The 22,847-nt window shown below is 41.8% G+C and overlaps 1 protein-coding gene across 1 annotated transcript in view; it reads right to left on the reverse strand.

The window, feature by feature from the left end:
• Window positions 1–20,683: 20,683 nt before the first annotated feature.
• The window catches only part of LOC148502853 (cytochrome P450 2C8-like), a 61,830-nt gene continuing 59,666 nt past the window's right edge, over window positions 20,684–22,847 (reverse strand). Inside the window, exon 9 of the mRNA XM_088449295.1 lies at window positions 20,684–22,036. Within this exon, the coding sequence (XP_088305421.1) occupies window positions 21,855–22,036 (182 nt within the window). The 3' untranslated portion in view covers window positions 20,684–21,854. The remainder of the gene's footprint in view (window positions 22,037–22,847) is intronic.

Consider the following 22,847-nt stretch of genomic DNA (forward strand, 5'->3'; position numbering starts at 1 on the left):
GCTAACAGTTCATGCAGAGTAAATGGCCCAAGCCCAATAAAGCAACTTTTACTACCAGAATTGCCAGTCAGGTTACACAGGGCTAAATAAACAATTAATGTACATTACACCACAGAAAATGACAAGGTAAATCATATACCTTGTGCTAAGAGATGACAGCAAATAATATACATTACATCAGCATGAATGGACTTTGAAATGGATACCGGCAATAAGCAGTGTATACAAGACAATTTACATTAACACCAATACCAGAAAATATTCAACATTTCGTGGCAAGCAAAATAATAATCAGCATTAACAACAATGACACGGCAACAAGGCACAATGCCTGAGAGAGAACAGCATTTAAATAACGAATTTCAGCAAACATAAATACATATTACATTAGATTTAAGCGACATTTGACATCCCATTAGATTGCGTCAGACATGAGCCGGCGCAAGTAACCCACGTCCCCTTCCGGACATTTGCTGGAGGTTCACAGGAGAGAAAACAACCACCAATACAACTCTTGGGGGACAGAAGAGGTAACCTATCTTTCACTTCCCCCCTATTTCAACACTTTACGTAATTTAAAGACACTGTCAATGAGAGTTTATATGGCAGGCTAGTATAAACTGATAAACCCCCTGTGTGGGCCTAGGAGTAGGTACTGGGCATAACTGCATGGTGGCAGCTCCTAGGAGGGGAGAAGGGACCCACTAAAAAAATGCAGGGGACCCACTAAAAGGGACTTGGGAGGAATGGGCAAGGGGTAGCTTTTGTCTCACCTCTGGCAGGGGCTCTTCTGTCCAAATCTGACTCCTAGTTACTGGAACAGGCACAGCCAGGGATGCAGAGCACAGCACCAGGCTGCGCAATTGAAGCTTAGATCCAAAAACAACGCTGCTCTGTGCTACAGGGCAGACGCTGATTGGTACAAACAGGACGTTTTAACTCTGGGCACTCCCTCACCGTGGGAATTCTACTTGTTTCCAGGGGTCCTGGTAGCTCTCATGAGGGGCAGTCCCTCCGATTGCCTGCGGCCGGCCGCGGACCTAACAATCCCCTCAGCGGGACCTTTCTCTCATTTGGCCGCCACTCTGATCCTCAGCAGGGGCTGGGCATCCGGCAGTGCTGGCTCCTTTCTGTCCGATCCGGGTGTCTGCCTTAACGGTGGGCCCTCTGGTCTGCAGGCACTCCACTGGGCAGCTGTAAGAGCAGGGTGTCAATCCTCCGCAGACCAGCCAGAACCCTCCTGGCTCTTGGGAGCCGTCATTTATAACTTTGGTGCCTTCTCTGGCACTGTCCGGGAATAATTATTGGACCCGGGGATCCAGTAGCAGACCACCCACAGATCCCTCTGCCCTGCAACCAGGGGGGCCAATCAATGGGTGGCATTTTTCTCAGGTTAAAGGGGTTGCTGGACAGAGCATTAATCTTCCCTTGGGCTGAACATGCCCAGAAGGGACTACCAGTGGCAGGGTCACACAACGTTCACTATACCCGCCTATTATAAGGAATGGGGCTGCATATGACATTATGTCCCTAAGCTGTGGGGACAGTCCTATCTATTTAACAAAAAATAAAAAATTTGGGGGACCCCTATTTGGGAACAAATTTGGGGGTACCACAATTGCACTTACATGCAGTGATCGGGGCTCTGGTGATGTCCTCCATGGCTCTGGTCAGCTGACATCCCATCCTGCACTTGGACCTGGTCACCTGATGACCGGGCCCCAGTGCAGGATGGGAGACCAGCTGACCAGAGGGAGGACATCACCGGAGCCTTGAACTCCGGTACCTGGACTCAGGTAAGTTTAGACCACACAGCTGATCACTGGGCCGGCTCCGGGCTCTGCTCTGCATGTTAGAGCGGAGCAAGAGTCCGGTAACTGGGGGAGACCCTGGATAACACCACCTCCAGGTGGCGTTATTATCACAGGGCTTCCCCCGGTAATTGTTTCACAATTTATTTTTAGTAACTACCAGGCAGATCGCATTTCCCATTACAATGATGGGAAATGCGATCTGATTACTAAAAATAAGTGAATATTAGGGGTTGGAGTACAATTTTACGAATTCTACTCCAATTGCACTTTAGTAACTTTAGGTGAAACTAAAATAATGTGAAAAGGGTGTGAAAACACCCTTTTTCACTTTATTTTAGTAAAAAATAATGATAATAAATAGAGCCCTCTATTCCCAAAGCTGAATCAGGTCCTAAGTGCAATGCAGCCTGATTTATGCAATGGAAGACAGCATGGCAGCAAATCATATTGCAGTGTTCTTATTCTAATTTGCTGCTAGATTGCATTTTCAATACTACCATCAGGGGTAAATGCTGTATATCTAGAGGGGTACTGTATCTACAAAATACATATTTTATAATAAAGCAAAACAAACAAACAAAAAAAAAAAACCTTCCAACAATAGGCAAACAACAGACACTATTACAATATTTTACAAAACAATTCAGATTATGGTGGTCTACAAATTCACACAACTATGATCTACACATAAGGCTGCTGAGTCTACGTCTGCCAGTGGTGTGAACTGATCTAATTCTATTCTTCCATTGTACTTGGGGCCTGATTCAGACCCGCTTGCTGCCACAGGCCGCTCACAGGGTCTGTGGGCGTTTTTTTCTCATTTTTTTTTCTCCTTCCACTCGCAAAGCTGTGGAAGACTACCCACAGCTTGTGCGAGCGGCCAGGAGATGGTCGCGATTATTGAGACCATCGGCCTTGCGACGAGACCCTGCGGTAGGGTCTTGGCTGCCGCATGGCCGAGTAGACTTCCTGCTCTAATAGAGCAGGAAGTCCACTACTGACATCAGTAGTGATGTCAGTAGGTCCTCCTACAAATGGCAGGCGTTCTAAGGGAACACCTCCGTTTGTGCAGCCACCCGCCTACAAAACGGGGCGAGCTGTCACTCACCATCGACAGCCACCCTGTCTTCAGTCGCTGGATGGGGCTCACGCATGCGCACGCCGGATGTGGCATATGCACAGCCCATTAACATCGAGCCGCTTGCGAGCACTGTGCACTCGTGAGTGGCTCTGAATTAGCCCCTTAGTCTGCAGGTCCATTCTTGTTGTATTCTCTCCACCTGCGCAAGTGATTGGTCACTGATAACATCACATTTATCCACACAGGACTCTCTTTCCCAGTCCAGTTCCCCAAGCCAAGCTTCATTTACACCCACTATTCTCCATTTCTACCCAGCTCTGCCCATTTTCCTATGTAGTCTCTTTTTAATTTCCTAGTGTTATCTCTTGTTAGTTTCTGTCTTCGGATCTCTATTTGCTCCTAACTTTCTCCTAATTGTTCTCTCTCTTCTCCCTCATGTATTTCTTTAATATCTTCTTTAAACGCCCTACTGACCTTCAGTCTGATTCTAATTTTCTTTATACTATAGACCTGATTTCATTGGCTACATTGAGTCCACATGCTACTCATGATTTGTCCCAGCAGTGTTTTATAGTAGGGATGGTCATCGGAAGGGAAGTAATAAAATGTAGAAGCCTTTCCTATTAGCAGAGATTGTGGTGACAGCAGGTAATAGTGTAGATTGTCAATGATGCACATGCAGAATTTGCTGGGAGCAGTAGTTCTCCAGATGAATTAATATATCAGTGTATAAGATAACAGGCCAGTGTGTGAGTAATGTTGATTTAATGTATAATGCTGTAGTTGATGCTGATGGTAGTTGGTCCACACATGCTTGGCCAGTATTATATATCAGGTAGAACAATAGGTAGCAGAAGACAGGACTGGTTTGCACATGCACTGCTGGAGCAGTGTTTCTCCCTCTGGTGTATTACATCATGACATATCCGCAGTTACATCCTCTACAAGAGTGTGCATGTAGGGACAGGCCATGAAGAGTCCCAACTGACGTGAACCACCAGCCACCTTTGTCCCATCACTCCCGCCAGTCTGCCCACTATGCATGCTACAAAAGGAACATATTGTAAATCAGGTCTATGGGCATTGAGAGAATATTGTTAGAGATGTGCAGTTAGTTTTCTGTGGAAATCAAACACACCCAAACTTAAGTGTTCTGAGTTGAACCAACCTGGGGCTCTGGTCTTCTACCAGGCTCATATCCCAAAATTAAGCGAAACATCATCTTCCTGTTGTCTGATTTAGCATCACTTACAAATCTGTAATGTTTAGCAAGATTGCAAAACCATTGGTACAATGGAGTACCATCGCAGCCTCACGCACACTTGCACAAGATCTGACCTTACTCAGAAATTGCTAACTTCCATGCACACTATCAGGCCTCAGGCTGCATAGGCCATCGCAGTGGACAAGTTATGCATGCCCCTGCAATGGCGTTGAAAAGCACTGGAACATCTGCGTTTTCCCAACCACCCTCCGTCACCACCCACAAACGACACTTCCTGTCAGTCACTCTGCGAATGGTCTGTGTAGTCACTGCGATCGCAGTCCCAATTGCAATGGTTAGTGTGCGCATGTGCACTGCGACGCATGCGCAGTACGCAGCAATTGGCCGATTGCGTAAGTAATCGCAGTTGTGTATGGTGGTAAATTTGGCCCATAATCCCCTAAATGTATTCCTTGAGGTGCATACACACACAATGATTTTTGAACGATTATCGATAACGATATCGTTTATCATTCAATCGTTTAAAAAATCGTTCACTTTCTGAGTTAAAACGATGAACAATTATCGTTCATGCGCGTTCACGTTTGTAGTTTGTAGTTCAGTCAGACTGGCCAACTGAACGATTTTCATTAAGGGAATATGCAAAACTCGTTTGCAGTTAAAAAAAATCATTCATTAGACTTTACAAAATCTGACAAATAATCTGACAGAAAATCGTTCAAGAATCATTCATAAAATCGTTGTGTGATCTAGTTTGCCTTGGACACATTTTGATCATTTGCTTAAAGCATCTGTGCTTCTATTTGTTTTATAAAAATCCACCAAAAAACCTTAAAAAAGCTTTCAAAATATTCTTAAAAATATTCTTGAATATTTTTTCTATTTAACTATAGTTTTCTTATATGTGGTATTAATGTTTTTTATTGTGTTATGGGTATAGGTAAACTTGACAAGGTTAGTTGATTTATAGAGTTTACAGGTGTTGAGTCTCACTTGGTAGCCTACAACCCTGATATACAGTCAGGTGCATAAATATTGGGACATTGACAGAATTTTCATATTTTGGCCTCTATTCACCACCACAAAGGCTTTGAAATGAAACAAACAAGATGTGCTTTAACTGCAGACTTTCAGATTTAATTTGAGGGTAATTACATCCAATTCAGGTGAACGGTGTAGGAATTACAACGGTTTCTATATGTGCCTCCCACTTTTTAAGGGGCCAAAAGTAATGGGACAAACTAAACAATCCTAAATCTAACTTTCACTTTTTTATACATTCTTGCAAAACCTTTGCAGGCAATTACAGCCTGAAGTCTGGAATGCATAGACATCACCAGACGCTGGGTTTCATCCCTGGTGATGCTCTGCCAGGCCCCTACTGCAAATGTCTTCAGTTCCTGCTTCTTCTTGGGGCATTTTCCCTTCAGTTTTGAATTCATCAAGTGAAATGCATGCTCAATCGGATTCAGGTCAGGGGATTGACTTGGCCATTGCATAACATTCCACTTTTTAGCCTTAAAAAACTTTTTGGTTGCTTTTGCAGCATAATTCGGATCATTGTCCATCTGCACTGTGAAGCGCCGTCTAATGAGTTCTGAAGCATTTGATTGAATATGAGCATATAATATTGCCCGAAACACTTCAGAATTCATTCTGCTGCTTTTGTCAGCAGTCACATCATCAGTAAATACAAGGGAACCAGTTCCATTGGCAGCCATACATGCCCACGCCATGACACTACCACCACCATGCTTCACTGATGAGGTTGTAAGTTTTGGATCATGAGCAGTTCCTTTCCTTCTCCACACTCTTCTCTTCCCATCACTCTGGTACAAGTTGATCTTTATCTCATCTGTCCATAGGATGTTGTTCCAGAACTGTAATGGCTGTTTTAGATGTTGTTTGGCAAACTCTAATCTGGTCTTCCTGTTTTTGAGGCTCACCAATGGTTTACATCTTATGGTGAACCCTCTATATTCACTCTTGTGAAGTCTTCTCTTGACTTTGACACATATACACCTACCTCCTGGAGAGTGTTCTTGATTTGACCAACTGTTGTGAAGGGGTTTTTCTTCACCAGGGAAATAATTTTTCTGTCATCCACCACAGTTGTTTTCCATGGTCTACAGGGTCTTTTGGTGTTGCTGAGCTCTCCGGTGCGTTCTTTCTTTCTAAGAATGTTCCAAACAGTTGATTTGACCAAACCTAATGTTTTTGCTATCTCTCTGATGGTTTTGTTTTGATTTTTCAGCCTAATGATGGCTTGCTTCACTGATAGTGACAGCTCTTTGGATCTCATATTGAGCATCGACAGCAACTGATTCCAAATGCAAATGTCACACCTAGAATCAACTCCAGACTTTTTACCTGCTTAATTGATAATGAAATAACAAGGGAATAGCCCACACCTGTCCATGAAATAGCTTTTGAGTTGATAGTCCCATTACTTTTGGCCCCTTAAAAAGTGGGAGGCACATATAGAAACCGTTGTAATTCCTACACCATTCACCTGATTTGGATGTAATTACCCTCAAATTAAATCTGAAAGTCTGCAGTTAAAGCACATCTTGTTTGAAGTTGGATATAGATGCACATATTATACTATTGAATCCTTATGTTTAAGGTTGTCTTCAAAAAAGCATTTGTTGTATTGTCCCGGGCGCAGGGTTATGACATCAGTGTTTGGTTGTAATACACTAGGCGTCTATAGTTAATATCCCAGTCGGTTTTCTGATGGTCCCCAACACTTGTTTAATGGTCCACCCTAATGGGTGAGTTAAATATGTAGACTGTACTGAGATTCATAAAAATTAAGTGTTCATTACTATATGGCAAGTGCACTTCCATTTTCGGAGTAGGCATTCCAGTTGGTGGAACATACTCTACTTTTAGTCCGTATGCATACTGCGGCTTGAAAAAGGAGTGGTGGCTACTTAGGGAGGCTCAGGTAAGGTGAATTTTGATGCTGTTCCACTTACACTTATGCTGCTGTTACTGCATTGATGTATTGATGTTTGTCTTGTCAAAGGTCATGCTTGTCCGAAACGTTGACATTTTTTTTCAAAATGGATAAGTAAGCATTAAAGCTTGTTATTGCCTGTATATGCTCTGGTGAGTGTCCCTTTCTATGATTGACTGTTTATATATATATATATATATATATATATACCGTACAGCAGGTGCAGGCACTCTTGTAACAAAAGGCATACTCGACGTGGTGCACACTAAGGGAGATTTAAGGCAGCAAGCGGGATCAGTGTCACTCTCCGGTCTTTATAAATAAAAAGTCATAGCCAGAAGCCAGTCACTGGGTGAACGTTTCGAGTTTAATTGAAAACTCGTCATCAGGACATACAAAGAAAGTGTAATAAATCGTACCTTATATACCCTTGATATCTCACCCGGTGTGCCTGATTACCCGCAGCTCTGCTTCCGGCTCCCGCTCGGTCTGATGACGTCATCGGGGCCGTCACATCACCCGGGCAACCAGACCACGCTACTCACAACAATAAAACATTGAGAATGTAGACGGACAAACAACATAAATATTAAAAAACATGGAAAAGACACAGTGAAACAGTGTATCTGCATAATAGTATATCACAGAAAGTTCTTCAGGTAAAAATATATGTACCCCGAATATAACACATTACTAACAGGCAAATGCGAATATCTTCATATATATATTTAAATACATAGCACAGCACTATCGCAACCATATTTATAAGAAATAAATTATCAATAAGGAAACCTGAAAGGTGCTGTAGTGCATGTAATGCCTAAGGTATATATAAAGCTGTTAGAGTCCTAACATATCAAGGACCTATAGGCCAACCACCTCGCCAAAGAGGGCACACAATGGAAAAAAAATTTTTTTAGAAGAAAGCTGAAAAAGACAAATGGTCATTCAAACCCTTGGGTTTGACAGTGTCTAGCAAATATTTCAATTTTGTTTCAAGTTGTAATAGGTCTCTATGCCTATTACCACCCCGTGGGGATATGGTCTATGACCATATGTCTAAGATTTGCCATATTATGTCTTTTTAAAAAAAAAAAGGCGCCACCGGTTGCTCTGATGGTTTACCACTAAGTGCCATCCGAATTGCGGATCTGTGTAGTGCTGTTGTATAATAGGCCAAAGTGATCACACAGTATTATTAATGACTCTATTAGCAGGATTGTACCTATGAGGCCAATTAATTTTTTTATCATTTATCTTAGTTGAATCCTTGTTCTTCTGTAACAGATCATGCCTAGATAGTTTATCAACTCTACTTTTAGCCTGTTGTATGGAGTTAGATGAGTACCCTCTAGTTCTAAATTTGTCACACATCCTATTTAAATCTTCTTCAACCCTGCTAGAGTCACTAGTGATTCTTTTGACACTAATGAGCTGCGAAAACGGTATACTATTTTTGGTAGCTGTAAGGTGATGCTAACAGAAGCGTATTGCGATCTGTAGGCTTTGTGAAAATGTATGTATTTATCCTATTATCCTCCTTTTTTATTGTAACATCAAGAAACGTTTCCTGTTCTAAACTAAGATGATATGTGAATTGTATAGGACACTCCTTGCTGTTAATGTTGTCCATAAGGGCGATAAATTCACTATAGCTACCGTGCCAAAATAAGAGTATGTCGTCTATGTACTGACTGTAGAAAAAGATCTTATCTCTAACATCCCTGTTGAAGAATAGTTCCCTCTCTATCACAAACATATAACTGTTAGCATAAGAGGGCGCCACATGTGAGCCCATAGTGCGATTTGTGCGCTGCTAAAAAAATTGACCATTAAAGTAAAAGTAATTTCTATAGAGCACTTGTTCCAATAGTGACATAAAGAATGATAGATTAGAACCTTTGTATAGATGATTATTATTTAATAGCTCAAAAGTGGCCCTCATCCCCTCCTGATGAGGTATATCAGTATACAAACTATTTATATCTTCCAGTTTGTTCAATAACATAGTGGTGTCTCGCAGGTACGTAGGCTCTGCCTGTGCACAAGGCTGGAGATAGAAATCAAGATAATCCGAGACTGGACTAAGTAAGCTCTCTTTTGCCGATATAATCGGACGTCCCAGCGGTTTTTGTAAATTCTTATGGATTTTTGGCACACTATATACTAATGGTGCTTTTGGAAATTCTGTTCTCAGAAAGTCACCAGTATCCACATCGATGATTTTATTCACTATTGATGGATTCAGTATAGTATCCAGATGTTTCTAGAAACTCCCTGTGGGATCAGATTCAAATTTAGTATAAACAGATGTATCCGAAAGCTGTCTGTCTATTTCTTCTATATAATGAGAGAGGTCCTGCACCACAGTGCCTCCTCCCTTATCCGCTGGGCGGAAAATCACATCCTGATATGAACTTAAATCCTTAATTGCTCGTCGTTCTTCACGAGTGATATTTTGTCTTGTACTGTATTCATATTTCATATTTTCCACTACTTGTACATCCAGGGACTTCATGAAGCTCTGTATGGATATGTTACTAGAGATATAGATATATATGTGTGTGTGAGTAGGTGTGTGTATATATATATATATATATATATATATACATATACACACATATGTATATATATACATACAGTATATATACAGTATATATGAAACTTTGCTTTGGGTTTGTGCGATATATGTATATAATTTATATACATTAAGTCATTTTGGACTTGAGGAGCCTGTACAAATTCCAATAGAAATTTTTTTGTTCATAAACAGTCCCTAAAATTATGTCTGTCCCAAAAACTGTATTTATATACATCTAGTCATTGGTGGCATGAGGAGCCTGCACACTGCATGAGCGGAGTATCAAGCATCTGGATTTTCCTTTATCACTTCTATCCTTGATGTCACATTGAGATAATACAGTACTTCTCAAACTCGGTCCTCAGGACTCCACACAGTTCTCATTTTCCAGGTCACCCAGCAGGTGCACAGGTGTAATCATTACTCACTGACACATTTTAAAAGATCCACAGGTGGAGCTAATTATTTCACTTGTGATTCTGTGAGACCTAAAAGACATGCACTGTGTGGGGTCCTGAGGACCGAGTTTGAGAACCTGTGAGATAATACATACCTCATTTTCTTTCTAGGTGACTAAACTATACAATAATAAAAACACAATCCAAAATCATCCTGTCGTTTTTGCGTGATGCCGGAATGAATAGACAGACAAACAAAAAGTAAAGAAAGACAAAAAATGAAAGAAAACAAAAGTGGTTGTCACTTTCAAAAGTAACATCCAGATACAGTGTTTTAACACCTTTATTTATTGATATATTTAGTTAATCTTACCCCTGTGTTGTTATTAATCTCTATAAATAATATGCATATAACTGGATGTCACTTTAGAAAGGATACAGTAAAAATAGCAGCAAGACTTTGCAACACTGTATAATTCTCCTGCAGTGTTTTGAAACAGTTGCCAGTTATGAACATAATAAGATGTGACTAGGAGACACAGAGAAGCGATAAAGTGTACTTTACTTCAGTATATACAAATACTGGCATATTTTCTGACCCCTCTGTTTACCTATTAAACAGTCCCCCACACAGATTTTACATTTTAAAACTATTTCACCTTTTTTGTGTATTGTGTGTCCTAATTGAAAGTTTAAATAAAGCCAATTAAAGTTATTTATTTACTTACCTATGTGACCTGTGCACTATATCACTACAGTAGCTCTTTCTTCTGATGTTCAGTATTCAACTATAGCTGATAGCACCTCTTCAGTATGTGACAAATGAGTTAGTTATTAATAAAATATAACTGAAAAGTAGGTCATTAACTTGTGTTGTTGCTTTTCAATTTATTGCAAATCATATTGCATCTGTTTATTTGTCAGTGCAATATTGTGACAGATGTTTATGTCAGCAAGAAATTTGACGTTGTATTATTAAAATGTATTTTAGAATAAATGAGATCCTTGGAGATAAAGTGAAGAAAATGCCCAAAGCAACTAATCAGCTTCTAACTGACTATTCAAAGTCTGTCGGGGTTATGTACTAAGCCTGTCAGAGAGATAAAGTGGAGAGAGATAAAATTCCAACCAATCAGCTCCTAATTGTCATATTTTAAAACACAACCTGTAAAGTAACAGGTAGGAGCTGATCGTTTGGTACTTTATCTCTCTCCAGGGATTAGTACATTTGTGTTAGATAAATGACATTTAGAAGCTGATCGACTGCTTCGGGCAACTTTACCGCCTTATCTCCATGGCTTGATACTGTTGGGATATTAGAAAAAAATTATGAGTATATTTACTAAAGTGCAGGTTTTTAGAAGTGGAGTTGTTGCCCATAGCAACCACTCAGATTCTACTTATCATTTATCTAGCACCTTCAAGAAGATAATAGTAAGTATCTGATTGGTTGCTATGGGCAACAACTAAACTTCTAAAAACCCACACTTTAGTCAATATACCCTGAGACATCATGTGCTTGAGTGATTACACTGGACAGACAGCAGATGGCATTGTTAGGAAGTATTGGTTTGTTATAGGGGTGTGCACCGGCCACTTTTCGTGTTTTGTGTTTTGGTTTTGGATCTGGATCTTTCTTCGTGTTTTGGATCTGGATTGGTTTTGCCAAAACCACCCTTCCGTGTTTTGGGTTCTGGGTTTTGTGTTTTGGATCTGTATTTTTTTTTTAAAAAAGCATAAAAACAGCTAAAATCACAGAATTTGTGTGTTTTTCTGCTCCTATGCTATTATTAACCTCAATAACCATAATTTCCACTCATTTCTAGTCTATTCTGAACACCTCACACCTCACAATAGTGTTTTTATGTCCAAAAGGTTGCACCGAGGTAGCTGGATGACTATGCTAAGCGACATGAGTGGGCGGCACAAACACGTGGCCCATCTAGGAGTGACACTGCAGTGGCAGACAGGATGGCAGTTTGAAAAACTAGGCCCCAAACAGTACATAATGCAAAGAAAAAAAAGAGGTGCTAGATGGAATTGTCCTCCCACCCACCCTTATGTTGTATAAACAGGACATGCACACTTTAACAAACCAAACATTTCAGCGCCAGGGTCTGCCACACGATTGTGGCTGAAATGATTGGTTCGTTTGGGCCCCCACAAAAAAAGCTGGCAATTAATCTGTCCCTGCACAAACTGGCTCTACGGAGGCAAGATGTCGTCCTCATCCTCTGATTCCTCACCCTCTTCAGTGTTGTGTACATCCTCATCCTCACAGAGTATTAATTCGTTCCCGCTGGAATCCACAACCACAGGTCCCTCTGTACGTTCTGGAGGCTGGTCTCCCTGGAAGAGTTGATAATTCATTTTATGAACATCATCTTCTCCACATTTTGTGGAAGCAACCTCCTACGCCTTTTGCTGACAAGGTTCCCGGCTGCACTAAACACTATTTCGGAGTACACATTGGAGGGGGGACAACTCAGGTAAAATAGAGCCAGTTTGTACAGGGACCTCCAAATTGCTTCTTTTTCCTACCAGTACAGGTACGGACTTGCCTACTTGGATGCTGTCACCGATGTAATCCTTTAACAGACAGACGCACGCTTGTCGCTGCTGCTTTAAGGATGCAGGTGCGGCTACAGCCCACACATTTCACAAAGACAGAAAAAAAAGAAGAATATTTTTATTGTTTGTGGAGCGCACTTTGAGGGTGTCACCACCCTTTAACAGACAGACGCACGCTTGTCGCTGCTTTTTTAAGGATGCAGGTGCGGCTACAGCCCACACATTTCACAAAGACAGAAAAAAACTAAGAATTTTTTTATTGTTTGTGGAGCACACTTTGAGGGTTACACCACCCTTTAACAGACAGATGCACGCTTGTCGCTGCTGCTTTAAGGATGCAGGTGCAGCTACAGCCCACACATTTCACAAAGACAGAAAAAAAAAATAAGAATTTTTTTATTGTTTGTGGAGCGCACTTTGAGGGTTACACCACCCTTTAACAGACAGACGCATGCTTGTTGCTGCTGCTTTGAGGATGCAGGTAGAATCTAGACGGGATTTGGAACCGGGGACACACTACCTCCATCAATTGTCTAAATCCCACTGCACTAATGGCGCATACCAGACCCACGTCTAACACCAACATAGCAGTCAAGGCCTCAGTTATACGTTTTGCTTCAGGATGACTGCTGTCGTACTTCATCCTCATCGCTAGGGACTGTTGGAGGGTCAATTGTTTAGTAAAAGTGGTGGTGTTCCTACTTCCTCTCTGGGAAGATGAACAACTCCCAGCAGCAGCAACAGCACTAGGAGGAAGTGGTTCTTGATCTTTCCCTATTTTATTTTTATCGGAGAAAGTTTGGTCCTCCATTTATGTTATATTGATATATACGTGCGGCTAAAGCGCACACAAACACAGAAAATATTTTTTTATTTTTGCTGGAGAGTAGTGCACTTTGTGGGTTACACCACCCTTTAAGAAATGAGCCAGCCGGCTCTTTACTTATGGGAGACAGGCGCACGCTTGGCGCTGCTCCTTTGTTGATGCACGTGCAGCCACAGTGCACACAATTCACAAACACAGAAAATATTTTTTTTTTGGTTTGGACTGGAGTGTACTTAGGGGGTTATAGCACCCTTTAACGGTCAAGCCAGCCGGCCCTTTATTTATGACACAGGCACACGCCTGGCACTACTTTGTTGATGCACGTGCGGCTACTGCGCACACAATTCACAAACACAGAAAATATTTTTTTATTTGGTTTGGAGTGTACTTTGGGGGTTACAGCACCCTTTAACGGTCAAGCCAGCCGGCCCTTTACTTATGACACAGGCACACGCTTGGCACTACTTTGTTGATGCACGTGCGGCTACTGTGCACACAATTCACAAACACAGAAAAAATATTTTGTTATTTGGTTTGGAGTGTACTTTGGGGGTTACAGCACCCTTTAACGGTCAAGCCAGCCTGCCCTTTACTTATGACACAGGCGCACGCTTGGCACTACTTTGTTGATGCACGTGCGGCTACTGTGCACACAATTCACAAACACAGAAAAAATATTTTGTTATTTGGTTTGGAGTGTACTTTGGGGGTTACAGCACCCTTTAACGGTCAAGCCAGCCTGCCCTTTACTTATGACACAGGCGCACGCTTGGCACTACTTTGTTGATGCACGTGCAGCTACTGCGCACACAATTCACAAACACAGAAAATATTCTGTTATTTGGCTTAGAGTGTACTTTGGGGGTTACAGCACCCTTTTAACGGTCAAGCCAGCCGGCCCTTTACTTATGACACAGGCGCACGCTTGGCACTACTTTGTTGATGCACGTGCAGCTACTGCGCACACAATTCACAAACACAGAAAATATTCTGTTATTTGGCTTAGAGTGTACTTTGGGGGTTACAGCACCCTTTTAACGGTCAAGCCAGCCGGCCCTTTACTTATGACACAGGTGCACGCTTGGCACTACTTTGTTGATGCACGTGCGGCTACTGCGCACACAATTCACAAACACAGAAAATATTTTTTGATTTGGTTTGGACTGGAGTGTACTTTGGGGGTTACAGCACCCTTTAACGGGCAAGCCAGCCGGCCCTTTACTTATGACACAGGCGCACGCTTGGCACTACTTTGTTGATGCACTTGCGGCTACTGCGCAAACAATTCACAAACACAGAAAAAATATTTTGTTATTTGGTTTGGAGTGTACTTTGGGGGTTACAGCACCCTTTAATGGTCAAGCCAGCCGGCCCTTTACTTATGACACAGGCGCACGCTTGGCACTACTTTGTTGATGCACGTGCGGCTACTGCGCACACAATTCACAAACACAGAAAATATTTTTTTGGGGGGTTTAGACTGGAGTGTACTTAGGGGGTTACAGTACCCTTTAACGGTCAAGCCAGCCGGCCCTTTACTTATGACACAGGTGCACGCTTGGCACTACTTTGTTGATGCACGTGCGGCTACTGCACACACAATTCACAAACACAGAAAAAATATTATTTTTTCAGCACTTGGGGGGAGCACCCCTGATGGACAGAGCACCCCCTGGACAACACTACGGCACCCCTTTAGGACTGGGACACTGCACAGGACTTTGGAGTGGACACAGCCCCTACGGAGAACTGACTGCACAACACAACACAGCCAGCCCCTATGGACTTTGAAGTAGTGGACACAGCCCCTATTAACAACAGCAGCACAGCACAACACAGCCAGCCCCTATGGACTTTGAAGTAGTGGACAACAGCAGCACAGCGCAGCACAGCACAGCACAACACTACTCTGCACTACACTACACTACACTACACAGCCCAGCCAGCCCTAACTCCCACCCTCCCTCTTCACTGTCCACAGCCGAGGGAGAAAATGGCGCCGACGTGGGTACCTTATATAGGATCCAAAACACGCGAGACCCGGAAGGCGGGATGATGACGTTTTGCCTCGATTTCAGATCCGAGTCAGGCGGGAAAAGTCGAGCCTGACTCGGATCGGCCTCAGATCGGGGGGGCTCGGGGGGGTTCGGATTTCAGAAATCCGAACCCGCTCACCCCTAGTTTGTTATCATTATGTGTTATAGTTATGTACTTTGTTGTTACATGATTGTTCTAGAAGAAGTAGAAGATGTTAAGTTGTTGTGTTGTAAAACTTTTGCTCATGTATACCTGTAGTCATGTCTGTATGATGTTAAACAAACCAGTTTATTAAATAAACAGCTTTCCAGTGTGTGCTTTCTCACTGCCAGTGAAAGAGAAGGATTTGGGGCCAGATGTACTAAGCTCTGAAAAGTGATAAACTGGAGCGTGATAAGCCAATCAGCTCCCAACTGTCATTTTTCAAACACAGCCTGTAACATGACATAGGAGCTGAGTGGCTGGTTGTTTATCACTCTCCACTGTATCACTTTTCAGAGCTTAGTACATCTCCCCCTTGATCTGCTAAATACCAACCTCTGCTATCAGGCTATGGGTCCAGACACCCACAGGCCCAGGCAATCCCAGACCCAGTCACAAGCAAAAGGAACCCAGAGAAACCAATTTACAATGACCCATGAATAAGAAATATCTCTGATAGAAAAATCTCTACAGCAGCAGTAAGTGACCCAGTGTTATACTGCAGCGGGAATAGAGACATACATACAGGGAAGAGATGAAAAGTAGCACAGTAACCAAGCTGTCTAACAAGAACTATCAACTATGGAATTTAAACTTTAAATACTGTTGTCTAAAGATGATTTGTGGGAAGTCATAATTACAGACAGACCAAAGATTACACAAAATAATCAGGAATAGGAGAAGAAAAACAGACAGGCACATGCAACCATAAGCTTATTAATTGAAGATGACCAGGTAATTCATATAAAGCATGCAGATACTGCTAACGATATGTGGTGCAATAAATTTGGTGTTGCAGAATTTATTGAAAAACAACAGGCGCGAGCAGGAGACGCTTTGAACGGTCCAAAAATTTTTTGCCCACTTTCGCCATTCAGTGACTGTGTGCTGAAGACTGGAGCACCAGCAAACACTTTTGAACCTGCCCTGCCATCACCTGAAGCAAGATGTTGTAATGTGGCAGAACTCAACCCTCTATATGCTTCAGAGGATGAAAGAGCAGCAAAAGGCCATTCAAGCCAATACATCCACCAATGATATAGGCTAAGCAGGGAGTATGCACCTCACTCAAGCACAGTGGAGAATGATTTCCGTGTTGTGCAAGGTTCTCCAGCCCTTCGAACTTGCCACATGTGAAGTCAGTTCAGACACTGCCAGCTTGAGTCAGATAATTTCCCTAATCAGGCTTTTGCAGAAGCAGCTGGAGAAAGTGAAGGAAGAGCTAAGATGAAGCGATTCCACTCGGTATGTGGGACTTGTGGATGAAGCCCTTCATTCGCTTTCCCAGGATTTGAGGGTGATCAATCTGTTGCAATCAGACCACTACAGTTTGGCCACCATGCGCGATCCTAGGTTTAAAGCCTGCATGGTGTCTTTCTTTCCGGTGGACACAAGCCTGCTAAAGTGCAAAGACCTGCTGGTGAAAACACTGTCAGCTGAAGCGGAACGTGACACAGCAACAGCTCCTTCACTTGCTCCCGCAACTGGGGGTGCCAGGAAACAACCTAGATATCCTAACCAACCTGCTGGTGGTGATGCAGGGCAGGCAGGACCAAGGTTGGACATCTGGTGTGGACTGAAGGACCTGCCAACAATTTCTGACATTTCTACTGTCACTGCATATGATGCTGTCACCATTGACAAAATAGTGGAGGTTTACATCGGTGACAGCATCCAAGTGGGCATGTCAGACAGTCCGTACCTGTACTGGCAGGAAAAAGAGGCAATTTGGAGGCCCCTGTAAAAACTGGCTCTATTTTACCTAAATTGCCCCCACTCCAGTGTGTACTCCGAAAGAGTTTTTAGTGCAGCTGGGAACCTTGTCAGCTGGTTGCTTCCACAAAATGTGGAGATGATGTTCATCAAACTGAATTATCAATTATCAATATTCTGTGAGGACGAGGATGTACACAACACTGAAGAGGGTGAGGAATCGGTGGATGAGGATGACGATGACATCTTGCCTCTGTAGAGCCAGTTTGTGCAGGGACAGATTAATTGCCAGCTTGTTTAGTGGGGGCCCAAATTAATCATTTCAGCCACAGTCATGTGGCAGAGCCTGGCGCCGAAATGATTGGTTTGTTAAAATGTGCATATCCCGTTTATATACAACATAAGGGTGGGTGGGAGGGTCAAAGAACAATTCAATCTCTCACTTCTTTTTTTCTTTGCATTATGTACTGTTTGAGGCCTAGTTTTTCAAACTGATATTCTGTCTGCCACTGCAGTGCCACTCCTAGATGGGCCACGTGTTTGTGCCGCCCACTTGTTTTCGCTTAGCATAGTCTTCCAGCTACCTCGGTGCAACCTTTTGGCCTAAAAACAATATTGTCAGGTGTTCAGAACAGACTGGAAATGAGTGGAAATAATGTTACTGAGGTTGATAATAGCGTAGGAACAAAAAAAAATTCTGTGATTTTAGCTGTTTTTATGCTTTTTTCCAAAAAATACAGATCCAAAACCAAAACCAATACCCGGAAAGGTGGTTTTGGAAAAACCAATCCAGACCAAAACATGAAGAAAGATCCAGATGAAAAACAAAAGCACACAACACGAAAAGTGGCCGGTGCACACCCCTACTTCATACACACTGTCACACTCTCATCTCTTCCAAAGTGCTGTGTTATATAACTTGTACAATAGCCACATACATGAAATATGGCATTAGTCAGCCTTCTGTTTTTGCGAAAAATAAACTTTGATGTGAAACAGTGTGGATTTTTAGCATTTCACTCAGTGTCTCATCTTACAGAAGCCGCCACAGGAGTCTTAGAAGATTGCCTGGCAGGCTCAAGAACAGCAGTGCCAGACAGCATAATCAAGTCACAATCTTTGATCTTGGCAAACCTTAGTATATAGAGATTACAAACAGCAGGTTGGATTGATTGTACCCACACATTGCCACTGCAAGTGGGTTCCTTCTGTCCGTCATTCCCCCCATGATGTCAGCTCTGCTATACATGGTTTTCAATGTGGGTCTGCAGAGTGATTTCAGAGTGTGATTCAGCTGTGGACACAGTGACATGGATCACACAGATTCCTGATTATCGGGAATCTGTGCATGCGCCTGACCCGTACTGTGCATGTGCAGTATGGGTCTGTGATCCCGCATGAATTTGGTAACTGACTGTCAGTGATTACCAGTCTGCTGCCTTTTCTGGTCAGGGAAGAGGCAGCAATGGCTTTCGTTTCCCAAAATGGAGGCATGACGCTGCTTTTGGGGGAAGTGGAGGGGCCAGGATCTCCATTGGCTGATGGAGATTTCTCGGCCTCTTTTACTCATCTGCGACAGCCGGCTTGAGTGGCCCCATGGTCACTCAGCCAGCCGAAGGGATTGCAGATGATCCAATGCTGTGTACATGAACTCAGCTTGGATTAGTAATTACCATATAACGGTTATCACAGCTGCTGACATGTTAGCAGCTTCGAATAGCATATCCGTCTGCAGCTGAATCTCCCCTTCTGTTCTGCAGTGATTTCTGAAACTGAAGTGATTTTGGAAGCTATACTGATTTCTGTTCTGTAAGTCAGTGTACGCCTGATATATCCCATTAAAATTGGTATTAGAATAAAAGTGTCTGCACTATCATTTACACCTAATTTGCATAGGTATCCTGGTTATAGGCGAGAGCAATGTAAATAATGAAGGCTGCTGGTGTACTTCAGGTTGCCAGTATCCCACGAGGGGGGTTTCTGGGCACTCAGAACCCTCCCTGACAGATGAGAAGAGCGAGCACCATATTATTACACCCCACCCCCTGGCAGCAAAATGCCGCGATTTGCAGGTCATTTGGAGGCGGAGCCAGTACGATGCAATTCCAGTAGTATCGTGTCATTTGGCCCCACCCCCTCCTGATTGACCCGCAAGTCATGGCATTTTGCCGCTAGGGGGAAGTGCCCAATGACAGTGCCAGGTGCCGTCCCCATCTCTACAATCCGCAGCTGCTGCCAGATAAGTGTGTGTGTAATTTATCTGTGACATATGTATGTGTGTGTATATATAATATTTATGCTTGTGTGTATACTATATATATATATTCAAAGAAAAAGATACTAATCATAGCGCTACACCAATAACAATGCTGAATGTCCAGTAAAGTATCCCTTATGGATTTTCTTTCCACTATTCACTCCCGTATTCACGGTGGCAGCTTTATGTTTCTCCAGTGGGACTGTTGTTGTAGAGTCCCAAAAAGATTATGTAAGACAAAAGGTGAAAATCAAGCGCCTCATAGTGTAATTACACTATGAGGCGCTTGTTTTTCACCTTTTGTCTTATATATGTGAATATATATATATATATATATATATATATATATACGTATACAGTATATATATACACATATATATATATATATATATATAGAAACCCCCCTTAAAAATTCTACATTTGCCCTTGGGGTGCAGTCTTCAACTCAGGCAGTGCCAGGTATCCCAGCTAGAATATGATAAAGTTGTTCATTACAGGTGGACTAAAGTTCCAAGCAAACCATCCTCGGCATAGTGGGACTTGAGGACCAAGTGCACTCGTGCACAGACATAAGGGCCTGTAGTCCGCCTATAAAGACAATATTAAAATAGCCACAATATATATCTTTTATCTGCATTCCATCATTCATATATGTGGGGTAAGTATTCAGTGTTTGTTCATATGTCTTTTTCAGTTTAAACACAGATGATAGTCAGCATATATCCTCAAATATTATAGATACTTGTATTATTTCTAGGGTCTGGTGCATGCTAAGAGAGACTCCATTCTTAAATATTAGATAATCATATGCACTGTACAGTTAGGTAGTTGTTGTCTCCATTTTCAATTGTACATTATATATGCATATGTACTGTATATGTATGATGAAATGCAGATGAAAAAATATTTTTGAAATGTGAAGAAGACAAAAGACACAGTTTTTTTGGAATATTTTACTACTTAGAACTTTATATTTCTTTTCTTTTTTCACTCTTTCTATATTTTAAATTTCGCTGGTACAATATATATTGAATTCATTGAATTTAAATTGTTTCAATTAAAAGGTATGTTTTAATCCAAAGCACCCAATAGTGACACTTTTTGTTCTCCTTGTGCCATGAAGGACCACAAGAGAGACTTTGATGACACTAAGCCAGGCCAGGAGGCCGTGTCTCAAATCTGTAGGAGACAGGACTATAAACACTGAGACTGTGTTACCTTTGCAAACTAGCTGCCCATTATAGAGAGGGGCCGAGAAGTGAGGCAGTGCCCTAGGTTGTCTATTATTTTTGTTCCTGCATGTTGACAGTTAAGCACCATTTATTTCATTAAACCTGAAAGCTGCATGTGGACCCTTATTATGCCCTCAGACACTGCACCACTGACCCATCTAATGAGCCAAATTACCCCAGTATATCACACTATGTTAAATGATAGTGTCAATAAAATACCATTACCATTTTCTTCTTTGATTTAAGCTCTAGACAGCTTTTAACCGAAATATATATAGTTTTATATAGTTGCGGGAGAAAACATTATGGCACTAATGGAGATTTGCATGTCCGCTTTGTGGATGGATCTTGCACATACTCATTAGCGAGTGCTTGCACCTATGGGAGATTCATATTTGTCACATCTCCACTTCCAGCTAAATGTGTGTAAGGTTTGGGTAATGGGGCATTTGCACAAAAGGCAAACTTTAGTAAGGGCATGGCGAGGGCTTCCCAAAGGCTTTGCAAGCTATACAGCGTTGTGTATACACAATGATCCATCTGTTGTCAGACAGATCTCTTGCACCAAGGACAGGGCTGATGCAAGTATGCACTGATGATGATAACAAATATGAAACCAAGTGAGTAGCTAGGGACTGTATTACCCCATCGATGTGTGCAGCTCTGTATATAGCCAAATATCCATATTTTCTCCACGTGCAGTTGTGGGCCAACTTGCCTCTAGATTTCAAAGTTAGTGCCTGTATATCTACTTCTAACTTAATTTAACTAGACTGCATGTGTCGTTTTCAATATTTTTTTTTCTACTACTGTGGTTCGCAATTGGCTCATTTTTCTAATAATCAAACTACTTATTTATGAATGAGTGGGTGGTAACGACCATCATAATGTTCTGATATGATAACCAGTATATTGTGTCAAAGACACATCTAAAACTGTTGAGGTTAGGCTGCATGTTAGTAGTGCTTCATGTAAACCATATAAGGTCGAGGAACATTGCTTGCACTGTTGGGTATGGGAGAGATATCAATATCTTCAGGTTCCATATTGCATTTCAGATCAAACATCTGCAAAATTGATGTGAGGACCAGAAAAATCTCCATGCGTGCAAGACCTTCTCCTATGCAGACTCTCTTACCTGTGAGGGGCAAGACAAAGGTTAATGAATTATATATAACTTTGTGAATTAATCATTTTGTGATCATATTTTCTCATGCACCCCTTTTAACCTGTTTAATGTAGCTTGTGTCAGCTGTCTTCCTAGGTGCTTTGCAACAGGTGTGCTAGGTGACTTTCTCATGTTTCAAAGCAAAGTTGCTGTGTGCTTTAAACCTTGATAGCACACCCTGAGTTTAAGACTAATGTGATAGCTATTTCCATCTTATAGTTCTGAGCAATATTGCAGGGACTTGCAGCATAGTGGGGTCCCTTGACGGGGGCTGCAAGCCTAAATGCATTGTTCAATTCATGAACCAAAAACTTACTGTTTATTATGTGTATTATTATTATTGTTAGTTATTATGGTGAGTGCAGAGCCCCTGTGATTTCTATTTAAACAATGTGCTCACATACCATGTTGCACCCCAAATCTAGGAATGGTGAGTGCCATGGATTAGTGCTTTAAATATATCTATATCCTTGAAGAAGTCCCTGCTGGACGAAACGCGTTGGTTGCTACTGGTTTCTTGCCACATGTACTATAAGACATCTACTTTATTCATAGATAAGCTGATTTTTATATAAAACTCTTGTATTTATATTTTACCTGTATTAATATTTCTGTTCCTCTTACTGAAGGGATGAGGTTGTGTTACTATTATTTAAATTAAAATTGATGTGTTTTATATAATCTGTAGCACATGCATTTTCTTATTTATATTGAACTTTTTAATATATGAATTTTATGGGATATTGAATATATCATTTGTGGTTTTTGGTTATGACACACT

This window comes from Taudactylus pleione, unplaced genomic scaffold (assembly GCF_031769625.1).
Source record: "Taudactylus pleione unplaced genomic scaffold, aTauple2 ptg000481l, whole genome shotgun sequence".
NCBI classification, from domain to species: Eukaryota; Metazoa; Chordata; class Amphibia; order Anura; family Myobatrachidae; genus Taudactylus; species Taudactylus pleione.